This window comes from Triturus cristatus, chromosome 11, assembly GCF_964204655.1.
Source record: "Triturus cristatus chromosome 11, aTriCri1.1, whole genome shotgun sequence".
Taxonomy (NCBI): domain Eukaryota; kingdom Metazoa; phylum Chordata; class Amphibia; order Caudata; family Salamandridae; genus Triturus; species Triturus cristatus.
The window spans coordinates 737,838,274-737,859,292 of record NC_140594.1 but is presented as its reverse complement, the minus strand read 5'-3'; the positions used below and the strand labels follow the sequence as shown (position 1 = coordinate 737,859,292).

Sequence of the window (21,019 nt, the reverse complement as noted above, 5' to 3'; positions counted from 1 at the left end):
GTATCACCCATCTCTCTGTGGCATAGGCCGGGTCAGTCTGTGGACTTTACCAGCAGTCATTCAGAATCTGCAAGTGAGAGGCAACATAATATGAGTGAATATCTGCAGCGGCAATGCCTCAGCAGAAGCTGAATTGGAAGCAGGCTTGGAGTGCTATGCGGGATGCACCACCACCCCACAAGAATTGACCCGAGTGCATTGATATGTTTGAACCACGCAGAGTAAACAGTGTGTGGGTAGTTCTGAAGTGGTAAAGAAGGCACAGTATGGAGAACATCTTAAAGATGGCTGATCTACCAAATAAAGACAGAGGCAATGGAGACCAGGACTTAACCTCCTTTCGAACTTTCAGAAGCAATGGGGCCAAGGTAGGCTCCCAGGAGATGGCAGGAACAGGCGAGAGAAACACCCCAAGATATTTAAATCCTCCAATTGCCAAGGTCAACCCGATGCCCATCCCATGTCACTTGGCGATCCAACTAGTGGCAGTAGCACGGACTTACAAATGTTCATGTTCATTCCAGAAGTCTTGCCAGAGACCCGCATAATTTGGAGAATAAAAGGTCCCGATTTTGCAGGATCAGTCATGAAGAAAACATCATCGGCATAAAGGGCAATTCTGTCTGATGATCCTGCAGAACATTCAAATCCACACACTTGAGTGTCCATCCTGACCCAGGCAGCCATGGGCTCTATTGCCAGGGCAAACAATAAAGACAACAATGGACAGCCCTGACTTGTGCACCGCCAAACAGGGAAGGAGGCAGAGACCCTGCCAGCCACGCGTACCAAGGTGGTCAAATCGGTGCATAGCAGTCGCATATATGAAAGGAACCATGGCTCAAGGTTAAGTCAGCAGAGGAGTGTAAATAGGTACTCCCAGCTCATGGAAACAAATTCTTTATCAATGTCTGCCAATAGCAACACCGCGGTTGACCCAATCGGTCTACTATAATCATGGCACTGTGAGCACGTCGTATGTTATGATGAATAGCGCAATGGGGCATAAAACCAGCCTGGACCAGGTCAGGCATATGTGCCATCAATCCATTAGCCAGGGCCTTAGCAAGAAGTTTAACCTTGATATTGACTAGAGATATGGGATGATAGGAGGAGTGGGATTCATGCAGGCACCCCGGTTTAGGGAAGACTACAATTTTGCTGTGTCACCAATCTGAGAAAAGCTGTTTCTCCTCGAGTGCCACATGGATCGCCTCCAACAGGTGTGCCCCTAACTGCAGCATATAGGCTGTAAGGAAATAGCTGGGAAAACCATTAGGTCCAGGGGCCCTCCTGGGCCACAACTCCGCAAGAGCCGTGGTCAATTCCTCCTCCGTAAGCGGCTTATCTAGCTGTGTGCTGGAGGATACGGATTTAGGGGGCAGAGCATCAATGAAGTATGCTACTTGATTAGCAGTCACGATTTCCTGCTGGGTGTATAGATCACTATAATAATCTACGAAGCTCTGGGCCACCTCTCCGGGGACTGACAACATTGCACCCCCACCCGTCATAAATGAATGGCACCAGAGCAACCATGTGGGACGCCTGGCACAGCCTGTAGAGCATTTTACTGTATTTACCACCCTATTGATATGTATGGCTTTGAGATGCCTGCCAAACGCACATGGCCTCATCTAAGAGCACCTGCTAGTATTTTCTGTTGGGTTAGACAGAGTTTCTGCCATGCCATCCCACCACCGTCGCTGCAACTAAGTTCCTCAAGGTCCAAAATCTGCATCTCTAGTTGGGACAACTCCTGAGACTTGCACCTATGCTCACTGACACAAATGCCTAAGCGTGGGCTTTATGGCCTTCCACAACACTACCTTAGAAGAGGCGGTCTCCGAGTTAAGGGAGAAGTATTCCATCAGGGAGTGGTATACATGTGTCCTCTAGGACTGGTTTCAAGTGCCAAGGCGAGAGCCGCCATTGGAATGAGGGTTGCCGTGAGCCCACGTAGAGCCATAATGCTACCGGGGAGTGATCGGACAAACCTCTAGGAAGAATGTTAACCCCAGACACATGGTTCATGAGGCCAGCAGGCACCAACAGATGGTCCAGTCAGGAGAAAGAACCATGGACTGTGTAGAAGTATGTATAGTCAGTGTCTGCAGGCTCTCCATGCATCTGCCCACCCCAACGCAGCCCCCAGAGACGTCAGTTTGGACCCCGTGGCACCACCACCGCCCCCCTCTGCATGCCATCTTTCTACCTCTGGCGACATGACGTCATTCTAGTCACCTCCAATGACCGCCAGACCATCTGGCAATTCCCCCCACATTCCAAGGATATGGTCAACAAAGGATTGCCCAAGTGTCCGGAGGCATAGACGCTACCAATCACCAAGGATTCACTGTATAATTTACCTGCTACGAATACACATCTTTCCTGAGTGTCCACCCAAACTCTGGGGAACCTAAAGGGGACTCTGCAATAGACCAGTACAGCAAATGCTTGTAATCGCAGCACAAACCCAGAATGAAATGTTTGTGAGTACCCAAATCTAGCCAAACACAGGACCTTGGACCGCAGGGGGCGAATGTCGTTCAACATTCGGCTTCTCAGTGTTTGGCCCACCAGGACGAGGAGGATCAGTTTCGATGCCTCCCTGCGGGTTTGGTGAGTTGTGAACGCCTATCACTTTATGACAAATCTGAGTCAAGGCGTGGGGGGTGTGTGGTTTCACAGATAGTCTTGTCCAACCATGGGAAGATCTCCTCCGGGGTATCGAAAAATATGGTTTGAGAGTTGAAAGCCACATGCATGCAAGCAGGAAGAAGGAGCATATATGGTATTTTAAGATTATTTTGCCACAACGAAGGATTGACGCTGTTGTTGGACCATTTTGTATAGTCCAGAAAGCTCATGATGCTATGGGATTTAAAAAGAAGCCTGTCTCAGGATAGGGTCTCTACTATGAAAGTTAAGGATTCTGGCAATGACTGGTTGTGTCCGAGTAACCAGGGGAGGCCCCTTCACTAGCACTCAATGGGCCCGTTTTATCACGAAGCAGGAGGAAAGGAACTCTGGGGGTACGAAAGCACAGAGCCTTTGTAAGAGGAAGTTTCCTATTGACTCACCATCACAGTCCTCGGGAAAACGTATGCACCATAGGTTGTCTTCAACCCATGCCAACAGCTCCTTAGTCACAGCACTGAGTGTGGTGAATTTCTGCTGGAGAAACGTCATGGCCTCCTCAACATCAAACACCCTCGTCTCAGCCTCTGTGATCCTTTCAACTGTATTCCGTAAGTCCTCGCTCAGCAAATTTACATCTGAGTCAACACCACCTATTTTAGTGTCCAACATGCCTCTCTACTGAGAAATGGCAGCCAGGAGGTCTGCATTGTCAGGTCCAGCCCCAGCCCACCCGAGAATCAGCTGTTGTGGCCACGACCACCGTGAACTTGTCCTGGGTGCTCTGTTTAGCTGTGGAGCTTGTTTGTATGTCTTTGGTCATAATACAGCTATTGAGGTAGCATGATCTAGGCCAGCAGGTCTCCAACTATCGTAAGAGCCCCCGACCCACCAAACCCCCAAGACCATGGTTCCACAGGGGTGGCAGAAGCAGTCAGGAGTAAAGAAGGGCCAGTGGTATCCCCAGAGCGTGCAAGCGAATAATAGAGCCAATGCTGTGTTGCCGGGGGACTCCAAGGTATGCAAAGTTTTTGTAGTCAGATAGTCCGCCTCCGTGTCCAGAGGTCCACCCTCAGCACTGGCTCCTAATGAGGGGACTCACTAGCACTTATGTGGGTCAATGCAATAGCAGGGTCCCAGGCCGTTGCTGCGCATATGTGGAGATGAGTGTTTCACTGAGGTGGCCCAATCAACGCCCAGAGCCCAGCAGCATGACACCTCCAATTTAACTAGCGAGATGGCTCCACTCAGTTTATGCCCTTGTATAGTATATGAGGTTAATAAGAGCTTGAATACACTGCCACCTCCACTACTCAGCCCGGGGCATCGGCCTTCTCCCGTTGCCGGATCCATCCCTCCATGTCGGACTTCTTACTGCTGAGGGCCCGGGGCCATAAAATACACCAGATGGTGGACCCCTGCCATATAGAGTCCAGTGGAACAGCAGAGAAAGCCCAGCGCTGTAGCCAGCGGGCAAGTATGGGGCCGAGACCCCACCAGCAGACTGCTCCGGAGACAGCCCAGGACCCCCACTTCACGCAATGCCGGTGCAGCCTCCATGGCCCGACTGCGAGGCCCAGGGGTCGGTAAAATCAAGGCTCCCTTCAGCACCGCGACTACACATGGCTGGAGAGACCACTGCAACAAGTTGCAACAGGATCCTCGTGGATAGAGCCAAACAGCCGCCGCACCAGGCCTGCAGAAGCCACTCCAAGGCCTACCCCGCCACGCAGTACCACCCAGAGCCAGCAGCATCCATGATTCGATCGCAATTCACCACCGCCGGACCATCCCACCTTGTGCCCCAACACTCCTGGCACAGATGAGGGAAAATAAAGGCACTATGCAGGCAAGGTGATTGAGGATAAGTAGTCAACTGCCGAAAGCTCGCCTAGAGCACGTCTGCCATGATGGCCCATAATTCAACATTTTTAAGGTTTCACAAGGCACCATATAATTTACAGGGTTTTCCACCCATATAAGGCGAAGGAGTAGGTGAATGACCCCCAACTGTGTTATTAAAACATTTTAGCAAAGCACTCTTGTTTTTTAAACATTAATAGTCTGGTTAACAAGCTGAGTAAGTGTGAGAGGTAATGAAATATGATAGGGTAATGGGATGTGGTTGTGGCAAGCGTGCCATAAATAGACTTTCTATGCTAAATACAGTCTACCACCAATGCATTGGACACACAGCCAATTGGAAGACACTACATACCCTGCATTACGTCTCCTTTAAATTAAATATGTGCTTCCACCAATCCTAAAGGACTTGAGGAACTGCCTGATTTTTTTTTGTTGAAACATTTTTTATTGTTTTCATAGCAACAACTCAGTACAAACCCCGCTTCCTCCCCGGTCAAAGAATGTATTGCACATACAGAATTACCAGCCAATATCCGGGAGTATAAGCTTCCAGCCCATATGGGCCCTCCCTTCCACCCCATGTCAGTGTGCCTCCTGTCTTTCTCCTCGCTCCTGATGTGCCCCCTCCCTGCCATAAATCATACATGGGTGCCCAACCTCCACTAGAGCACCATGGCCTTCCCTCGCGCCTAGCCGCACCCTTGTTTCCAGTGCTCGCCACTCCTCCCCTTCTACTCCCCGTTCACCGCCTCCTCCTGCCCGCCAGATGTGTCCCCCTCTGTCCCGTTGTTAGACATCAGCCCCTGAAGTTCCACCACCAGCGCCTCCCACGCACGTGCCGTCGCCAGCGCCTTTTCGTCATCCCTCCGAAGAGCTAATTGCAACCGGAGCGCACCCTCAGCCCCCGCCCAACGCGCAAAGGCCGCCCTCCACCGCAAGAAGCTAGGCCCCGTCCTGGACTTCCAGTGCATAGTCAGTTCCCTCTTGGCCATTATCAATCCTAAGTCATAAAACTTGCTAGTGACCTTCGTCCGGCGGGTGTGCGGGAACCAAAGCAGTAAACAGGCCCCCAGGTCCGGGTCAATAACACGGTCCGTCACCTGATTTAGGCAATCCATAACCTCTGCCCAATAATCACCCAACTGAACGCAGGACCAAAACATGTGGCGAAAATCAGCACCCTCTCTTCCGCACCGCGGGCATTGCGAGTGCGCACCCCCAAAATATTGCAATATTTTAACCGGCGTCAAATATGCCCTGTGCAGCGTAAAAAATTGAACCAACTGGAACCGGGCATTGCGCGTTCCCTTCCAGGCCCGCCGCACCAGCGTTGAGGAACTGCCTGATACTGTATACCAGGAAGATTAGAGGTCTTCTGTGACTGAAACTGCTCTTGACATGACAACGTGAGAAGAGGACAAGCTAATTCTGCAGCCTTCATGTAGGAAAAACTCAGACAAGAGTCAGGTCAAAAGCTATGAAAATCTACAGTCCGGCTGAGCAACACCAAGTAAAAAAATCAAACTCTACAGGTGAATTTGAGAAATTACTCTGCCAATATTGGCATGTAACCAGCAGTAATCATATTCTCAGCACAATACCCTATCTGAGGCTCTTGGTGTATGCTCGAACCATGCGCAGAGGTGATAAATGTGCTTTTCCACCCCTTGCTTTGTTATTGACTAATTCTTTTTAACATTCATGATTATGCCACTTTCTAACCTAAAATAACAATACATTTCCGTCCATTCCTCCCTTGACCCTCGATATACAATCCAGTTGACACTTCTGGTCAATGCAAAATAAGTAAACTGCCTTGTTGGGTAAATCCTATGCCACTGGCTGCCCCAGTTCTATTCACACCAGTAAATCTTGACTGCAACTGCTTGAAAGTTAGGTGCACATGCCAGAGGTTTAACAGCTTTTCTAGGTGTCAACCAAAAAGTGCTAAAATGTTTTGAAAATCGCTCTGCTTCCCAAATTAGAAATTCAGCAACAGTCTTCTGTTCCTAGATGGACAGTTTACCTTGTGCTGATAAGGTCCCAGTGTTTGTAAGTTCATGTTTCACAAAGATAAACACATGGAAGGTACTTTTACTTTGTATGTAGACTGCGACACAAAAGAAAATTCAGGCTATTGAAAAATTGAATAATTTCATTAATTATGTTAATTCCAATATCTTGTTTGCTTTCCAAGTATGGACATCTTTTGTACAGACCAGTAAGCCAGAAGTGTTAGAGGAAACATTTACTACACACCAGAAATATGGCATTTTCTTTAGAAATTGCCATATTTCGGATGCCAAATGACACTTTCCACAGACTTATGCAAGTACAGTGAATTCCGAAGGTCATCATCCAATACAAGGTTTGAAAAAAAACTTTAAGTTAACCTTATGGTTTTCACCCTCTTTGTGCATCTGGTTAAGTTATGATTTTGCTTATGAATCAATGTTTTCCAGCACTGATGCATTTACTACAAATACCATAGTTTTAACAATTAACCCAATTAAATTTCACATGTTTATACTGTTTATACCAACTGTTAGAAATGGAAATCTCTAGTTGGCTGGGGTAGGTACATTTGTCCAAGTAGGAACCCTTGCTTCTAGTCAGGGTAAGGGGGATACACACTTTAGATACCCCCTGCTCACCCCCTTGGTAGCTTGGCACGAGCAGACAGACATCCCAAAGGCAATGTGTAAAGTATTTGTACTCAAAATACACAGTAATACAGTGACAACACCATAAATAGACACCACACCAGTGTAGAAAAATAAGGTATATTTATCTAAATTAAACAAGACCAAAATGACAAAAATACAACATACAGGTAGTAAAATACAACTTTAGAACCGTTATTTCAAAAATAGAACATGTAGCAAACAAATATCTCCACCTGGGGTTATTACGATGTTGTGACAGGCAATAATCCAAAGTATGGCGCCGACCACAAGGTGCACGGTATGGGGCACAGAGTCAAACGGACCCCTAAACAATAGTACCTTGGAACGAAGTCTTTGCCCGATGTACAGCATCGTGGAGATGAGGCATCGGTGCAGTGGTCGAGGCCCACTCCCTGGCTGCCATAGGGGAGGCGAGCTGCTGTGTCCGCAGGGAGGCGTCGTGTTGAATCCAGGGCAGGGGAAGTTGGTTGCATAGGTGGTGAGACGTCACTTCAGGTAAGGTGATGTGAAGTGGAAGACTCATGGAGTCCACGATAATGGTATTCAGGCACTGGCGGTGATGGCGTGGAGCTAGTGCTGGTGGTGGTAAGTCGATAGCTGCAGATGTCAGCAGGCATCGAAGGGTGTCAGAGCTGTGGTGCAGGTGGGGCGGTGCGCCGTGCACTTCACAAGCGGGCCCCCGGTCTCGATGCAAGTCGTGGCATCACGGCGGTGGCATTGATGGCGTCGGAGATTGTTTTTCTTGCTTCTTATAAGTTCCCTCCAGCTCCCAACAGCAGGAACAACCTCCAGAGGTCCAAAACTGGCATAGGCCTCTCTTGGCAGATCAGACCCCCAGAAGTGGAGTTCAAAGGAGCTGGTGGTGAAGTCTTTATGTTCATGAGACTTCAGAACAGGAGGCCAGCACACACAAACCTTTGGAGATTCTCCTTCAAGCAGGTTTCTCAGCAAAGTTCCAGTCTTTGTCCTTTCCTTTGCAGAAGCAGCAACTGCAGGCCAACCCCACAGAGCACACAGCAAAGGGGCAGTACTCCTCCCCACAGCTCTCCAGCTCTTCTCCTTGACAAAGGTTCCTCTTGAGTCCAGAAGTGATCTAAATCTCTGGGGTTTGAGGTCCACTACTTATTCCCCATTTTGTTTTGTTCTTTTTGTGGGAAAGGTCTCTGAGCCCAGTCCAGACCAGTTCTGTCCTTTCTAGTGAAGCATCACTACAGGCAGTGGAGACAGCATTGTGCAGAGAAGACACTGCCTATTCAGGAGTAAGTGAAACTACTCCCACTACTCTAAATGCAGCCAAGTTCTATTCAGCTCAGCTATGAGTCACCCCGGAAAGGGGACACGCCTCATCCCCCTTGTGCCTTTCTTCAGGGAATGCACATCCCCAGCCCATGTCACTCCAAAACCAGACAGTCAAAACACAAACAAGCAGAGGCACACAGAATGGTTAAATAAGAAAATGTCTACTTTCTAAAAGTAGCATTTTCAAACACACCATCTCCCTAAAAAGATGTGTTATTAAATTCTGAGTTCAGAGAGCCTAAAATCAATTTCTCTATCTTGTCCCAATGGAAAATCATACTTGTAAAATGTTAAAAGTAACTCCTATGTTAGCCTTTTGGACAGATGGCCTCTTAATAATGAAAAATGAAATAGGCAGTATTTCGCTATCAGGACTTGTAAAACATACCAGTACATGTCCCAACTTTTACATACACTGCACCCTGCCTGCAGGAGAGTAGGATCTGCACTTATGTTGCCACCACTTTTTTTCTGATGTATACACTGGTTTCTGGCTATAGTCAGGCTGGGTCCCTGCTAATCAGGGCCCCAGTCTCTCTGTTCTCTCTAAACAACTTTGAGTGCATACTAGATGCACTAGTGATTGGATACTGTGGTACCTTATGAGCCCCTAGTATATGGTACCCTAGGCACCAAGGGCATAGGCACTTCACAGGCCTACTAGGGGCTGGAGCATGTATTATGCCACCCCTGGGAAACAGACTAAATCTGAAACCACAGGCCTGCTACTGCAGCCTGGGTGAGGTAGTGTTAGCACTCCTCACAGAGGTATAGGTTCCTATATCTCACCATACACACACATATAAACCTATCAGTCACCCCTAAGGCAGGCCCTATCAATCCTGAGGGCAGGGTGCTTGGTTTACAATGTGAGGGGGTGCCTCTGCATGAGCAGGACCCCTCTGCAGCTGGCAGGGTCTATTCCTTGTGGCTGTTTGTGGATGCAGTTAAACCATATACTCTTAAGTGCATTATAACCTCCCGGTTAATGCTAACTTTGGAATTAGTGCATCAAAACATGTCGTGTTTGGTGTCAAACATCTTGGAATCATATCCACACACCAGTAACTGGTGTGGGAGTATGATCCCACCCTTCTAGAGGGGATGACATGTACCTACTGTGGTAACACGGTAGAAATCTGAAAGAGCACTGGCATCACAAAATGGATGTCACCACCACAGACACTGGGCTGCCCTCCTGCTGCTGACTGAAACTCACAGTGGAGGAGGTCCAACAATAGGCATCCTGTATTGGGGCTGGGTGGGTGCATTTCTAGATTGCTTTGAAGTCCTGCACTGGGGGAGCAGTATGCTCCTCTGTGCAAATGCCAGCTCAAACCGGTTCAGGGGCTACCTCTCCCTGCTCTGGCATGAAACTGGACAAAGGGAAGTGGGTGTAACCACCCCCTACCCTGACCCTCCCAGAGGAGTGGTCATAGAGCTAGTCCCTGCCCTATCTTCAGTATAAGATAGCCAACCTTGCCATTGCCAAGTAGATAACCCTGGACAACGCTCTACATAGAAGAATCCTGGCCCTTCCACATTCCACTACCTTTGGAAGACAGAAGAATCTCCCTTGGAGTCAAGGAGTGACTCCCCCACTTGGCAGGCACCAAAAACTTGAACCAACAGTCGCAAACTTTCCCGCTCCCGCCAAAGTCCGAAGTTCCTGCAGCCCTGGAAGTGGATTTGCTGACTTCTCGACGGCCATTGTGAGTCCCCAGCAGAGCTGAGGTGAGTGGACCCCCGAGTGATGAGGAACAGCAATACCCAGGTACCATGCACTATTGTCAAGTGCAACCATTTCACGACGTTCTACAAACTTGTGCATTGGACCATTTGTGGCCTAAGCCTCCAGCAGGTTTTGCAGTGAAAATCAGAGGCCTACCCCGTCTCGAGTAACCGTGGGCTCCTGTGAAGCATTGCCGCAAGAGGCGTCTTCGCGATCCCTTGCCTGTTGGCTTGTGGGTCCCCCGAAGATTTTCTTATCAACTCAAAGGGCTCTCCTGGTTGCTCCAGGCCTGCCCTCACTTACCCTCGCTGGGTGAGTCCCTCAGACCTTGCTGGTCTGCACCATCAACTTTCTTCACTCTACACAAGACTTGCTGTTGCCAAGACTTGTTGGCTTCAATCTGGTTTCCGACACCGCCATCAGCTGCAGATGTTGTAGGACATTCCGAATCCAGCTGTTGGTTATCATCAATCTCTCCTGGATCTCGTGAGTGAAGAATCAAAACACCCTTGATCACCTGAAATCACCCAACATCCGTGGGCAACCATCTTCCTGGCCCCGGGTCACTGGCAAGTGACTGTGAACACTGTCCCTTCAATTTTCAGGTCTTCAGCATCTTGAATCCACCCTTGGATTCCACCGGACACTTCTTCAGTCGCCGCAAGCAGCAAGTCTTCTTTGGTCTCCATAGAAAACAGTGTTGCGACCCGACACCAAAAGACACCTATGCACCCGGCTTCCCTGGGTGAGGTAACTCGTGCACTCCGGTGCCCTGGTGTGTGTTGGCCCTCGAATTACTTACCTTGTAAGTGGCTTGCTTGTAGACTTCCTCGAAGTACCCTAAAACTTTAAAAATCAAACCGCGACTTGCTCCATTGTAATCAATAGGGAACCCGCGGCTGTGTTCACACACTGCATGCGTCTCCCGTGGGTCTGTTACTTACCTGCTTTCACTGCAGTAGTGAAACCCCAGTGATTCTACAGGCCCTGGGCCTTGTCATTCTGCAAGTCGACTTTCCTAAACCTCTTTTTTAGTATATGGTCTGGTACGCACCTAGGGCCCCAGCCATATTTGTGCTTAACTTATTGTGAAACGTTGATATTTGAATGTGTTCCTGGCTTCTAATGTCATAAAGAGATTAGTAGAGTGTGTCTAGAAATAAATACATTTGTATTTGATATATATACCTGTGTGGTGTCCTTTCATTTGGTAGTTCAAGAGATTATAAGGTATAACAAGCTGCTTTACATTCCTCTGAGACTTAGCCTGAAGGCTGCTCTCCACAGCTACCACTAGGATAGCTTTCTTTAAAAGGTTGTCTTAAACCTATCTACCATAAGAGTCAAATTGAACTGGTGCAAGGTGGCCACTATAACTAGTGACCAGCATATGCCAGGTCAACTTCTCACACTGCCCATGGTGGTAACCTTGCCTAACTGAGGTGTGCGTTACATGTAAGGAAAGGGAAGGTGGGGGCCGGGCAAGTAGGTGCACTTGCCCTGTCAAAATGGAAGTTAACAAATGCTTGCTCAGACACTACAGTGGTAGGTCTGAGACACATTTACAGGGCTACTTATGTGGGTGGCACAGTCGTGCTGCAGGCTAACTAGTAGGATTTGATTTACTGGCCCAGGGACTTACAAGTAAAGCAAATATTCCAACCATGGATAGCCATTTATAATCAGAATTTACATAGAGAGCATATGCACTTTACCACTGATTAACAGTGGCAAAGTGCCCAGAGTCCTATAAGCCAACAAAAACTGGTCAGGAAAGATAGGAGGAAGAAGCAAAATGTTTGGGGATAACCCTGCAAAAGGGGCCATTTCCAACACCAACTATATACAACAGCATAATTGGAGGCACCAGAAGGCTCATATTTAATAAATCAGATAAAGTACATGGTCACTGCAACAGGTTAATTCAAAATAATTTGGTTAACTTCAACAATATAATAATTCTTCACTCAAATACCCTTATTTTCAAATTAATCAGTAATGATAACCAGTTTAGCCCATCTATAAATTTAGATTAATCTAGATCCGCAAACTTAATAAAGAGTCACTGCAACAAATGTCACAAATAATATAAAATAAACATAAATTATGCAGAATTACACACCTTCCACCACAGGCAGCATAGGGGCCTATGCCAATCTGGCTGTACTCACAGGTTTACTAAATAATATGTGCTTGTTGAGAGACTTGAGGTTTTATCTGGTGGTCAAGTTGTGCAAAACAATCTTAACATCAGGTTTGTGATTCCTATAACATTCCACATGCTTAGGCCTCTCGATATTTATTAGATAATCTGTTGGCTTTCATACTTTACAGAAGCACTTTTAATTCATAATCACCGCTTGATAGAAATTGTGGAAAAGTATGAAAAATCAATCTAGCTTCTGTCTCATGCCTTTTGCTGGCCAATGTATTGCAAATCATTCAAATGCTATTCAATGTTACTGTAAACTGGTGAGGTATCCCATATATTGTGCCTCCTTTTTTAGGGCTCAGAAATGTTCAAGTAGTGTAACGATGAGGGCTCTTACAGTGCTGATGATGTTTATATTGTTCCCTACAACTGCAGAATAAAGAAAATAAGTAAGATGTTTAAAATGCTAATAATTTAAAATGTGTGCAGAGAACTTCCTCAGCTATCAAACTGTCTTACTTTATTGCTAGCTAGCATGATTACATCCTTGGCATGTCCACAACTGAAGAACTCACAAGGTTTCTTTGGCTACTATGTATTCTTTTCTAGCGGCGGCCCCCCATTAGGGCGGAGGAGAGTGGCCCTCCTGCTGCCAGTGCAGCAAAATTGAAATATAAAACGGTAATAAAATGAACTACTGTTATATTTTACTGCTCCCAGCCCGAGCAGTGCTTAGGGCGGGCATTGCTGCTGCCTGGCAGCTGGGGAGTGGTGCTCACTCCACCACTTTACACTGCAAATCATTTGGGTTGGCCATCTTGTGACGGCGAGCGTGACATGCGCAGTGTTAACCTCTCCACCTAGCTATCTCAGACAGCTGGATGGAGAGCAGGCACAGACCTCCTGTGTCTGCTGGAGTGTCCAGGCAGCCCTCTCCAGCCAATCCTTCTGCTGCTCTCACGCTGCTCATCTGCAGCATGAGAGCAGAATTGGGATCTCCATGAGGTGCCATCACCAGAAGAGAGAGAAACACGGGTAAGTACATTTCAATGCTTTTTAAATTATCTTTTTGCCCTGAAGTGGGTTTGCCTCTTAGGCTCCCCGACGCCCCTCCAGTGTTGAGGGTCATCACCCACCACTGTTCTTTTCACTATAAATTGTCTCAAAGTGACGTTTTGTTATTAAATTAATAGTATTGGAATACTGCTATAATTCATTTATGGATTGCCATCGTAATAGGTCAAGTGTACTCGTTTCAAAAACATTTTCCCAGTCTCACCTTGTCACCAATTCAATTAGATAATCAGTCAGGACAAAGAATTAACATGTCTGCATATTAACAGTTCCTCGTTTTTCACAGTTTTAATACCTATATTCGTTTCTAACAAAAGCCTCAGGCTGTAACCTCTCTCTTTGAATTTTCATGTGATTAGCTTTACTTTCTAAATTAAAAGTTTTATGTAATACTGTTTCATTCCACACAAAGCAGCTCTACGTATGGTGTACTTCTCCTCAAGGGAGGTAGGGGGCTGGAAGAGTCATATAGCAAATACAAACCTTTGGTTTCTTTGTGTGAGGTTGTAGTGATTGGATAATTATCTACCACAAAGAGTTTCAAATCCAAAACTGAAAGGCTATTTTACCTACTGTTCATTGTTTGTTTGAAGTTCACAGCAATGTAAATGTAATATTTCAATAGGTGCCAAGAGCTCCTCATATGTTCTTTTCCATGCCATAAGAATGTTACCAACAAATCTCAGCTAAAGCTGTACATTAACCTTTAATGTATGGTCCTTATAATGCCACACACAACTTTGTAAAAGACAGTTCAAACCTGAAGCTCTTCGCTCTGCCACATAATAGTCACCAAGAAAACAAAATATAGAAATGTCTGAGATTAAAGATGATAAAACTGCTTAGCATATTTTCTAGTAGGCAGGTTGAACTTTGTCTCGAAAATAGTTGACTGTCCTCAAAGCGTATATATGGTGTATACAAGTGTTTTCAGCCACATATCTGCTTCCCAAGGAATACCTTTTATTCCAGTAAAACATATGTAAGCAAATATTTTTGCAGTTTTCACTTATTGTATGCACAGTATTGTCAATATTTCATTTATAACTAAAGCTAAGCACTGCCTGGCTTTCGCTGCAATCATGCTAAGGTACTCCATTATTCCACTGAGAAAAACTGTTTACACAATGTGCACTCCACTGAGTTAAAGGAATCATCAGGCATTTCACTTGATTGAGTTTAGTTGTTGAAAGTGTTCATTTCTCATGTAACCTAGAGATGTCCATGGAAAGCACTCTTCGTGCACAGCTCAGACGGCATCCCGCTGTAAAGGAGGAGGGCCCTGTGATATTTCCTCTTTTCTGGCTAATACATATTTTGTATCTTTGACAAATGATGCAAGATTCAGAACAAAAGGGAGATCAAATTAATCTACATAAGGAGCAGTGTTTTCTGTCAAACTTCCAAAAAAGAAACAATATTTCTTCTTAGTGGAGGTTTTGTTGTCTTCTTTGTCTTTGATTCACTTTCAATCTATGCTCATAACATTTTAGAGAACTTTAATCAAACCAAAATGTTACTTTGATTTGTAATACAAAATATAAGAATTCCGAGGGCGACCAAATTACCAGTGAACTCAGGTTTTTTTAACATAAAAATCCCTCCAGGTATTTCCTAGAAAAAGCAAGTCAGAAAATGGAATTGCGAGTGTACTAGTATGCCATTATATTGAAACAGCACATTAGCCCCCACCCTCATTCCAACATGTATAACTCTAGGTCGCGATGGAACAGCTCACTTGGAAACTATGGGCCATATTATCAAGAACCGCGATAACATTATTGCCACTTTAGCGGCAGGAAACTGCCACTTAAGCGGCGATAAGGGGCTTGATAATATGCCCTTGAGAATTCCAATAGAAGCCCAGGTTCTGGTGTGAAGGACCACAAACCTGGGCTTCTATTGGAATTCTCTATGGCATGTTATCAAGCCCCTTATCGCTGGTCCGTGATAATATGGCCCTATGTTTTTAGCACCACATTAGTCCAATCAAGTTTGAATGAGGAGCAAGCCAGTCACTTGCTAATTTAGAAGATTTCTAATGAAGACCGTAAAATATTGTTTATACCTCTATCAAAAGTATTGCTATATCCATGTCATCCCTGAAGGGTTGCTTCCTTGTTACAAATGAGACAAAACTTAACCATGCCCCACATATGACCTATCTCACACAAAATCTGTTTAGCAATAAAGTGTAAAAGATTTTCAACGTGTGCATCCCTCAGGTGTCTTTAATATATGGTGTGTAAATATTGTGATCCTTTTCAACTTTGATTCTATGATGCATGTACAAAATCCTGGAGTTGTGACATCATTCTGCCAACATCAATTTTGTCATGCGCCCCAAATAATTGGCACACGTCAGTCATATACATAGATGCACACAACACATATACACACTATAACTTGAACAGTATAAGCAGATCTGCTTTACCCACTCCATCCACAAATTTTCTTAAAGACTCACAGTTCAATTATAGGGAGTTTCATCTGTTTATCACACAGACTAACATTAAATCTCGAACTCATAAAATTCCTTCACCTGCTTAGGGTACTCCAACCATGATTCTGGAAATCCTTTCACCTGTGGCTCTTCCACTTGTTTTCCATTGACCACCCCAGACAATAAAGCTCCATTTTCTTGTGATGTCGGGGATCCTGAAATCATCTGCCTCACTAAAGGGTGGTTCATATCCACGTGGAAATCTGCTGATATTTTCCTGTTGTCCTTGATGTCGAAGAGAGCAAGACTCACAAAGAATGGTTCGATCTATAAGGAAAAATAGATATGTTGGTACTTATAAGTAAACATACAAGAGCAACATTGGCTTTGTTAGTGTGCCTCTCGTAATGCTCAATAGTAGAAAGACATTATTTCACGTGACTTGTACCTAATTTGGTTAATAGACACATTTTCATTATTACGCAACACATATTATCCTGGACTATGTATTTTAGTTAATTTTCAGACATAGTGCCTATTTCTCTTATTCTTTTTCAATATTCCTTTTTTACAAAGTAATGTGGGCTTAGGGCTTAGGTTTACTAATATTCACATTTGGGGGTGAATGGGCTGGCTTACATAAACTGCCCAAGTGGTTATGGAGGGCACGGGTGCTACTAAATATTGTACCAAACATTGCAACAGCATGCTCTTTTGAGGCATCCAAAATCGTCACTGGTGATTTGTCACATATGCAAAATATTTTTTAAAAAATCTGGGGCATGACTCAATGGTTTTGTGCAAAAAAAATGGAGCAAAATAAAACACTTTTGTAATATTTAATATGGCATCCATGTAGCACCCGGGGCAAAATAGCACCTCCCTCATTTCGTAAAGTTAACGTATTTGGCTATAATTGTGCGACACCCTATGGAGACAGTCAGTTTACTGCATGTCCAGATACCAGCAGCGGTCCGTGGAGGGAGTTCCATGGGGCGGAAAGGCGGGGCGGGGAGGGGCAGGGTGGGGGGTACTAAACACCGGAACATGGATAATTGGAGGTAAGTAAACAATTAAATAAATAAAACAAATTTCGTAGCGTGCCCTGTATCACAAAATGCGGTGCAGCGCGTGCTACGACATTCGTTTTATTTATTCAATTGTTTACTTACCTCCAATTATCCATATTCCAGTGTTTAGTACCCCCCACCCTGCCCCTCCCCCGCCCCACCTTTCCGCCCCACGGAACTCCCTCCACGGACCGCTGCTGTCAGATACTGCGATATTGCTCATTTTTAGATGTATTACAAAGGGGTTTGCATCTGGATGAGCCCGCTGGGCAAACTCATGCCTTGACGACATGTTTCACACAGATGCCAATTCCGATTTTTGTTTTACATTTATATTGAGCACAGTTCCAATAGGCGTATCCAGTTACTCAGCAAAGAGGACACATTAATGCTATTTTCAAGTGTAGCTGGTTCTGCACATTTCCTCACCTTCTACTGTAATTCTGAAAAAGCAAACTGTGTTTTCAGTGTAAAAACACACGCACAAATATGTTTACCAATACATTTACCTGTATATATGTGCATACACAAAAGTGCCTTATACAATTTACAAGGTAGTGTAATAGAAGGAAATCTTTATGGGGAGTTTGAAAAAACTATGAGGTGTTGCCTATCATCCATTATCTATAGTAAAAGAGTGCAGTACCTCCACCCTCAAACGAAGGCATGCTTCATCATGGGGCTTCTCCTCTGTTAGAAATGAGGGTCTCTAGTTGGCCGTGGTTTGCACTCTGTCCAAGAAGGAATCCTCACGCAAGTCAGGGTTAGGGAGTCACACAGCTAAGATAACTCCTGCTCACCCCCTTGGTAGCTTGGCACGAGCAGTCAGGCCTATCTCAGAGGCAATGAGTACAGCATTTGTACATACACACACAGTAATACAGTGAAAACACCATACAATGAGTCCACACCAGTTTAGAAAAATAGCCAACATCTATCTGAATAAAACATGACCAAAAAGACAAAAATCCAACATACATACGAAAAGATATCACTTTTCAGAGGCTAAATCAGTTCAGCCCATATAAATCATGGATCCATGACTCTCATCACAAAGCACCTTGGATACATTGAAATTCAAAGATGAAACAGGTTCTGGGGAGATGAGACTCTGGAAAAGCAAAGAGATGCTTTGGTTCCTTACTGCCAGGGGAGATGAATGCATCGGATCCTTACTGCTGCGCAGAGGAGATGATGCATCGGTTCCTGGCTGTCAGGGAAGGTGATGCGTTGGTTCCTTACTGGAAGGGCAAGTGATGTGTCTCCAGACAATTGGACTCGGTTCCTTGTTGGTGGGCAACATCGATGAAGAAATTGGCACCCAGGAACGATGCATCGAAAATCCAGACGTACTGAGTCGATTTCCCAGCAATTAAGCAGGTGCTTCATCGGAGTTGAAGCATTGCATCGCAGACTTCGGTGATGCAGTGCTCAAAACTCATGTTGCAGCTGATGCGCTTGCACGATAGAGAGCTAAGGCCTGCGGTGAAATCGATGTTCGATTTGCCGATCGGCAATCCCACTTCGGTGCTGGCAGAGGCGATGCATCGACGTTTATAGCAATGCATTGATAAAAACTGATGCTGAGAGTGGATACATGGATTTCCTTCTTCAGTTCACCAGATTCCACTTCCAAGGGCCCAGAGACTGGATTGGGCACCACTTGGCAAGTCAGGTCTCTCAGCTGAAGAGACCAGGCACTGGTAGGGGAGGTCTTTGATGGCCCTGAGACTTCTTAACAGAAGACAAGCACACGCAAGCTCTTGGAGAGCCTTGGAAGACGGATACAGAAAGCAAATTTCAGTCCTTTCACTTCCAGGACAGAAGGAGCAAGTAGCAGGCCAGCAAAACAAAGCAACAGGCAGAATGCCAGTCCCTCCTACAGCATCCAGCTCTTCTTACTGGCAGAAAGTCCTTTAGTCCAGAAGAGTTCTGATTTCAGAGTGTCAGATGTCCAATTCTTATACCCATTTCTTACTTTGAAGCAGGAAAACTTCAAAGGAAAGTCTTTGTAGTCTGCCAGACCCTGCCTTTCCCTGACCTGCCTCCAGACACACCACAGGGGGGTGGAGGCAGCTTTGTGTGAGGACAGACATATCCCTATTCAGGTGTCAGTGACAAAACATCCCACCACTCTAGCTCAGGAAGACCCATCAGCCTGGTGACGGCCCATCAAGATATGAAAGGCACACCTCAGCTCCCTTTGTGTGACTGTCTAGAATGAATGCACAGAGCCCAACTGTCAACCTAACCCAGATGTGGATTTTACAAATAGGCAGAGGCACATAATGGTAAAGCAAGAAAATGGCCACTTTCTAAAAGTGCCATTTTCCAACATGCAATTTAAAAAACAACTTTACCAAAAGATGTCTTTTTAAATTGTGAGTTCAGAGATCCCAAACTCCAAATCTCTATCAGCTCCCGATGGGAAATTACACTTTAAAGATATTTCAAGGAAATCCCTATGATACCCTATGGGAGTGATAGTCCTTGCAATAGTAAAAAACGGAATTCGCAGCATTTCACTATTAGGACATGTAAAACACAACAGTTCATGTCCTACCTTTTAAATACACTGCACTCTGCCTGGGAGGCTGCCTTGGGCCTACCTTAGGGTGACTTACATGCAGTAAAAGGGAAGGGATGAACCTGGCTAACGGGTGCTCAAGCTAGGTCGAAATGGCAGTTAAAAACTGCACTCACAGACACTGCAGTGGCAGGTCTGAGATGTTTGCAGGATACTCCTGTGGGTGGTACTGTCAGTGCTGCAGGCCAAATTGTAGCATTTAATTTACAGGCCCTGGGCACAAATGGTGCACTTTACTAGGGACGTAGTTAGTAAATCAAATATGCCAATCATGGATACACTTTAGACAGAGAGCATATGCACGTTAGCACTGGTTAGCAGTGGTGAAGTGTCCAGAGTCCTAAATCCAACAAAAAGAGTTCAGTAAAAAAGAAGGAAAAAGGCGAAATGTTTGGGGATACCAAGGCAAAAAGGGCCAGGTCCAACATCCTTGTTAAGTACATAGTAGGTCTTTTTTAGGCTCTCAATGCCATATTATATGTGACCTAAAGGGTTTTATGCATCACCTGAGCTATACAGTTATCTCTGGCTCTACAGTTAGGTATTGAAACAAGATGAACTGGCAATTCAAGAGGAAATTGTACCAGCAAGATATCTTCCACTGAAGGAACTCCATATATGGCCACCAAGGATACAGAAAGTGAAGCTAAAGTATTGTGGCAGAATCGCAGTTAATTTCCACTTTAAAGAATGCCACATATTCTTAAACTGACATTTCCTACAGGCATGTATCTGATACGGAATGCCTGCAGTATACAGCCAAGGTACATGACTGTTTATAGTACTAATTCAATATATATTGTAATGTCCAGCAATGCAGCTAATGTATACTGCAATGCAGAGCTGCATTTTGAAGCATCTCCATGGATCCATTTGACACAGTTCATGTTGTGTCTTCGGCTGATGGACGGGTTCACAGTGAAATTCGAGTCTATGACTTGACAGTGAAATAAATTACATTACAACTCACCTGCCCAGAGCCAAGTCATGAAAGCAAATCATGAAAGTGTGAAATACTTCTTCTGACAGGTCAGACACAAAAGTAGCTTGATTTTCCCCTGAAATATTTAACCAAGTATAAATGCACGCGTTTTAAGGATGACTAAACATTCCCTAATATGTGGTGCTTTAATTTGTTTACATCTGCTATGTCTGTATACTTGTTTCGATTGTAAATTATGGGTTGCATCACTTTTGCGGGCAGCCCAAGGCAAACCCTTTTTTGTTATTTACTAAGGCACTTTGCATGGCTTTCTTTGGTTTAGTAAATACAAAGTAACGCAAAGCAGTGCATAGCGCTGCCTTAATTTACCTTGCGTTGGCAGGAGTTCCATCGGTGGAGTATGGGCATTCCCATGCATCCACCACTAGATTTCAGCGCATTCACAGATGTACAAAGACTTGTATACCTGGGAATGCGTCAAAATGCTATGCCTTCCCTAGTGAGGTGAAACTAGGAGAAATATCTT

At 45.2% G+C, this 21,019-nt stretch overlaps 1 protein-coding gene across 8 annotated transcripts in view; it reads right to left on the bottom strand.

The window, feature by feature from the left end:
- DOCK10 (dedicator of cytokinesis 10) overlaps positions 1–21,019 on the bottom strand; it is a 1,791,775-nt gene that overhangs the window by 763,623 nt on the left and 1,007,133 nt on the right. For all 8 annotated transcript variants that reach the window (XM_085634396.1, XM_085634392.1, XM_085634394.1 and 5 more), the window contains exon 12: positions 15,993–16,220. In XM_085634396.1, the coding sequence (XP_085490522.1) occupies positions 15,993–16,220 (228 nt within the window). The remainder of the gene's footprint in view (positions 1–15,992; positions 16,221–21,019) is intronic.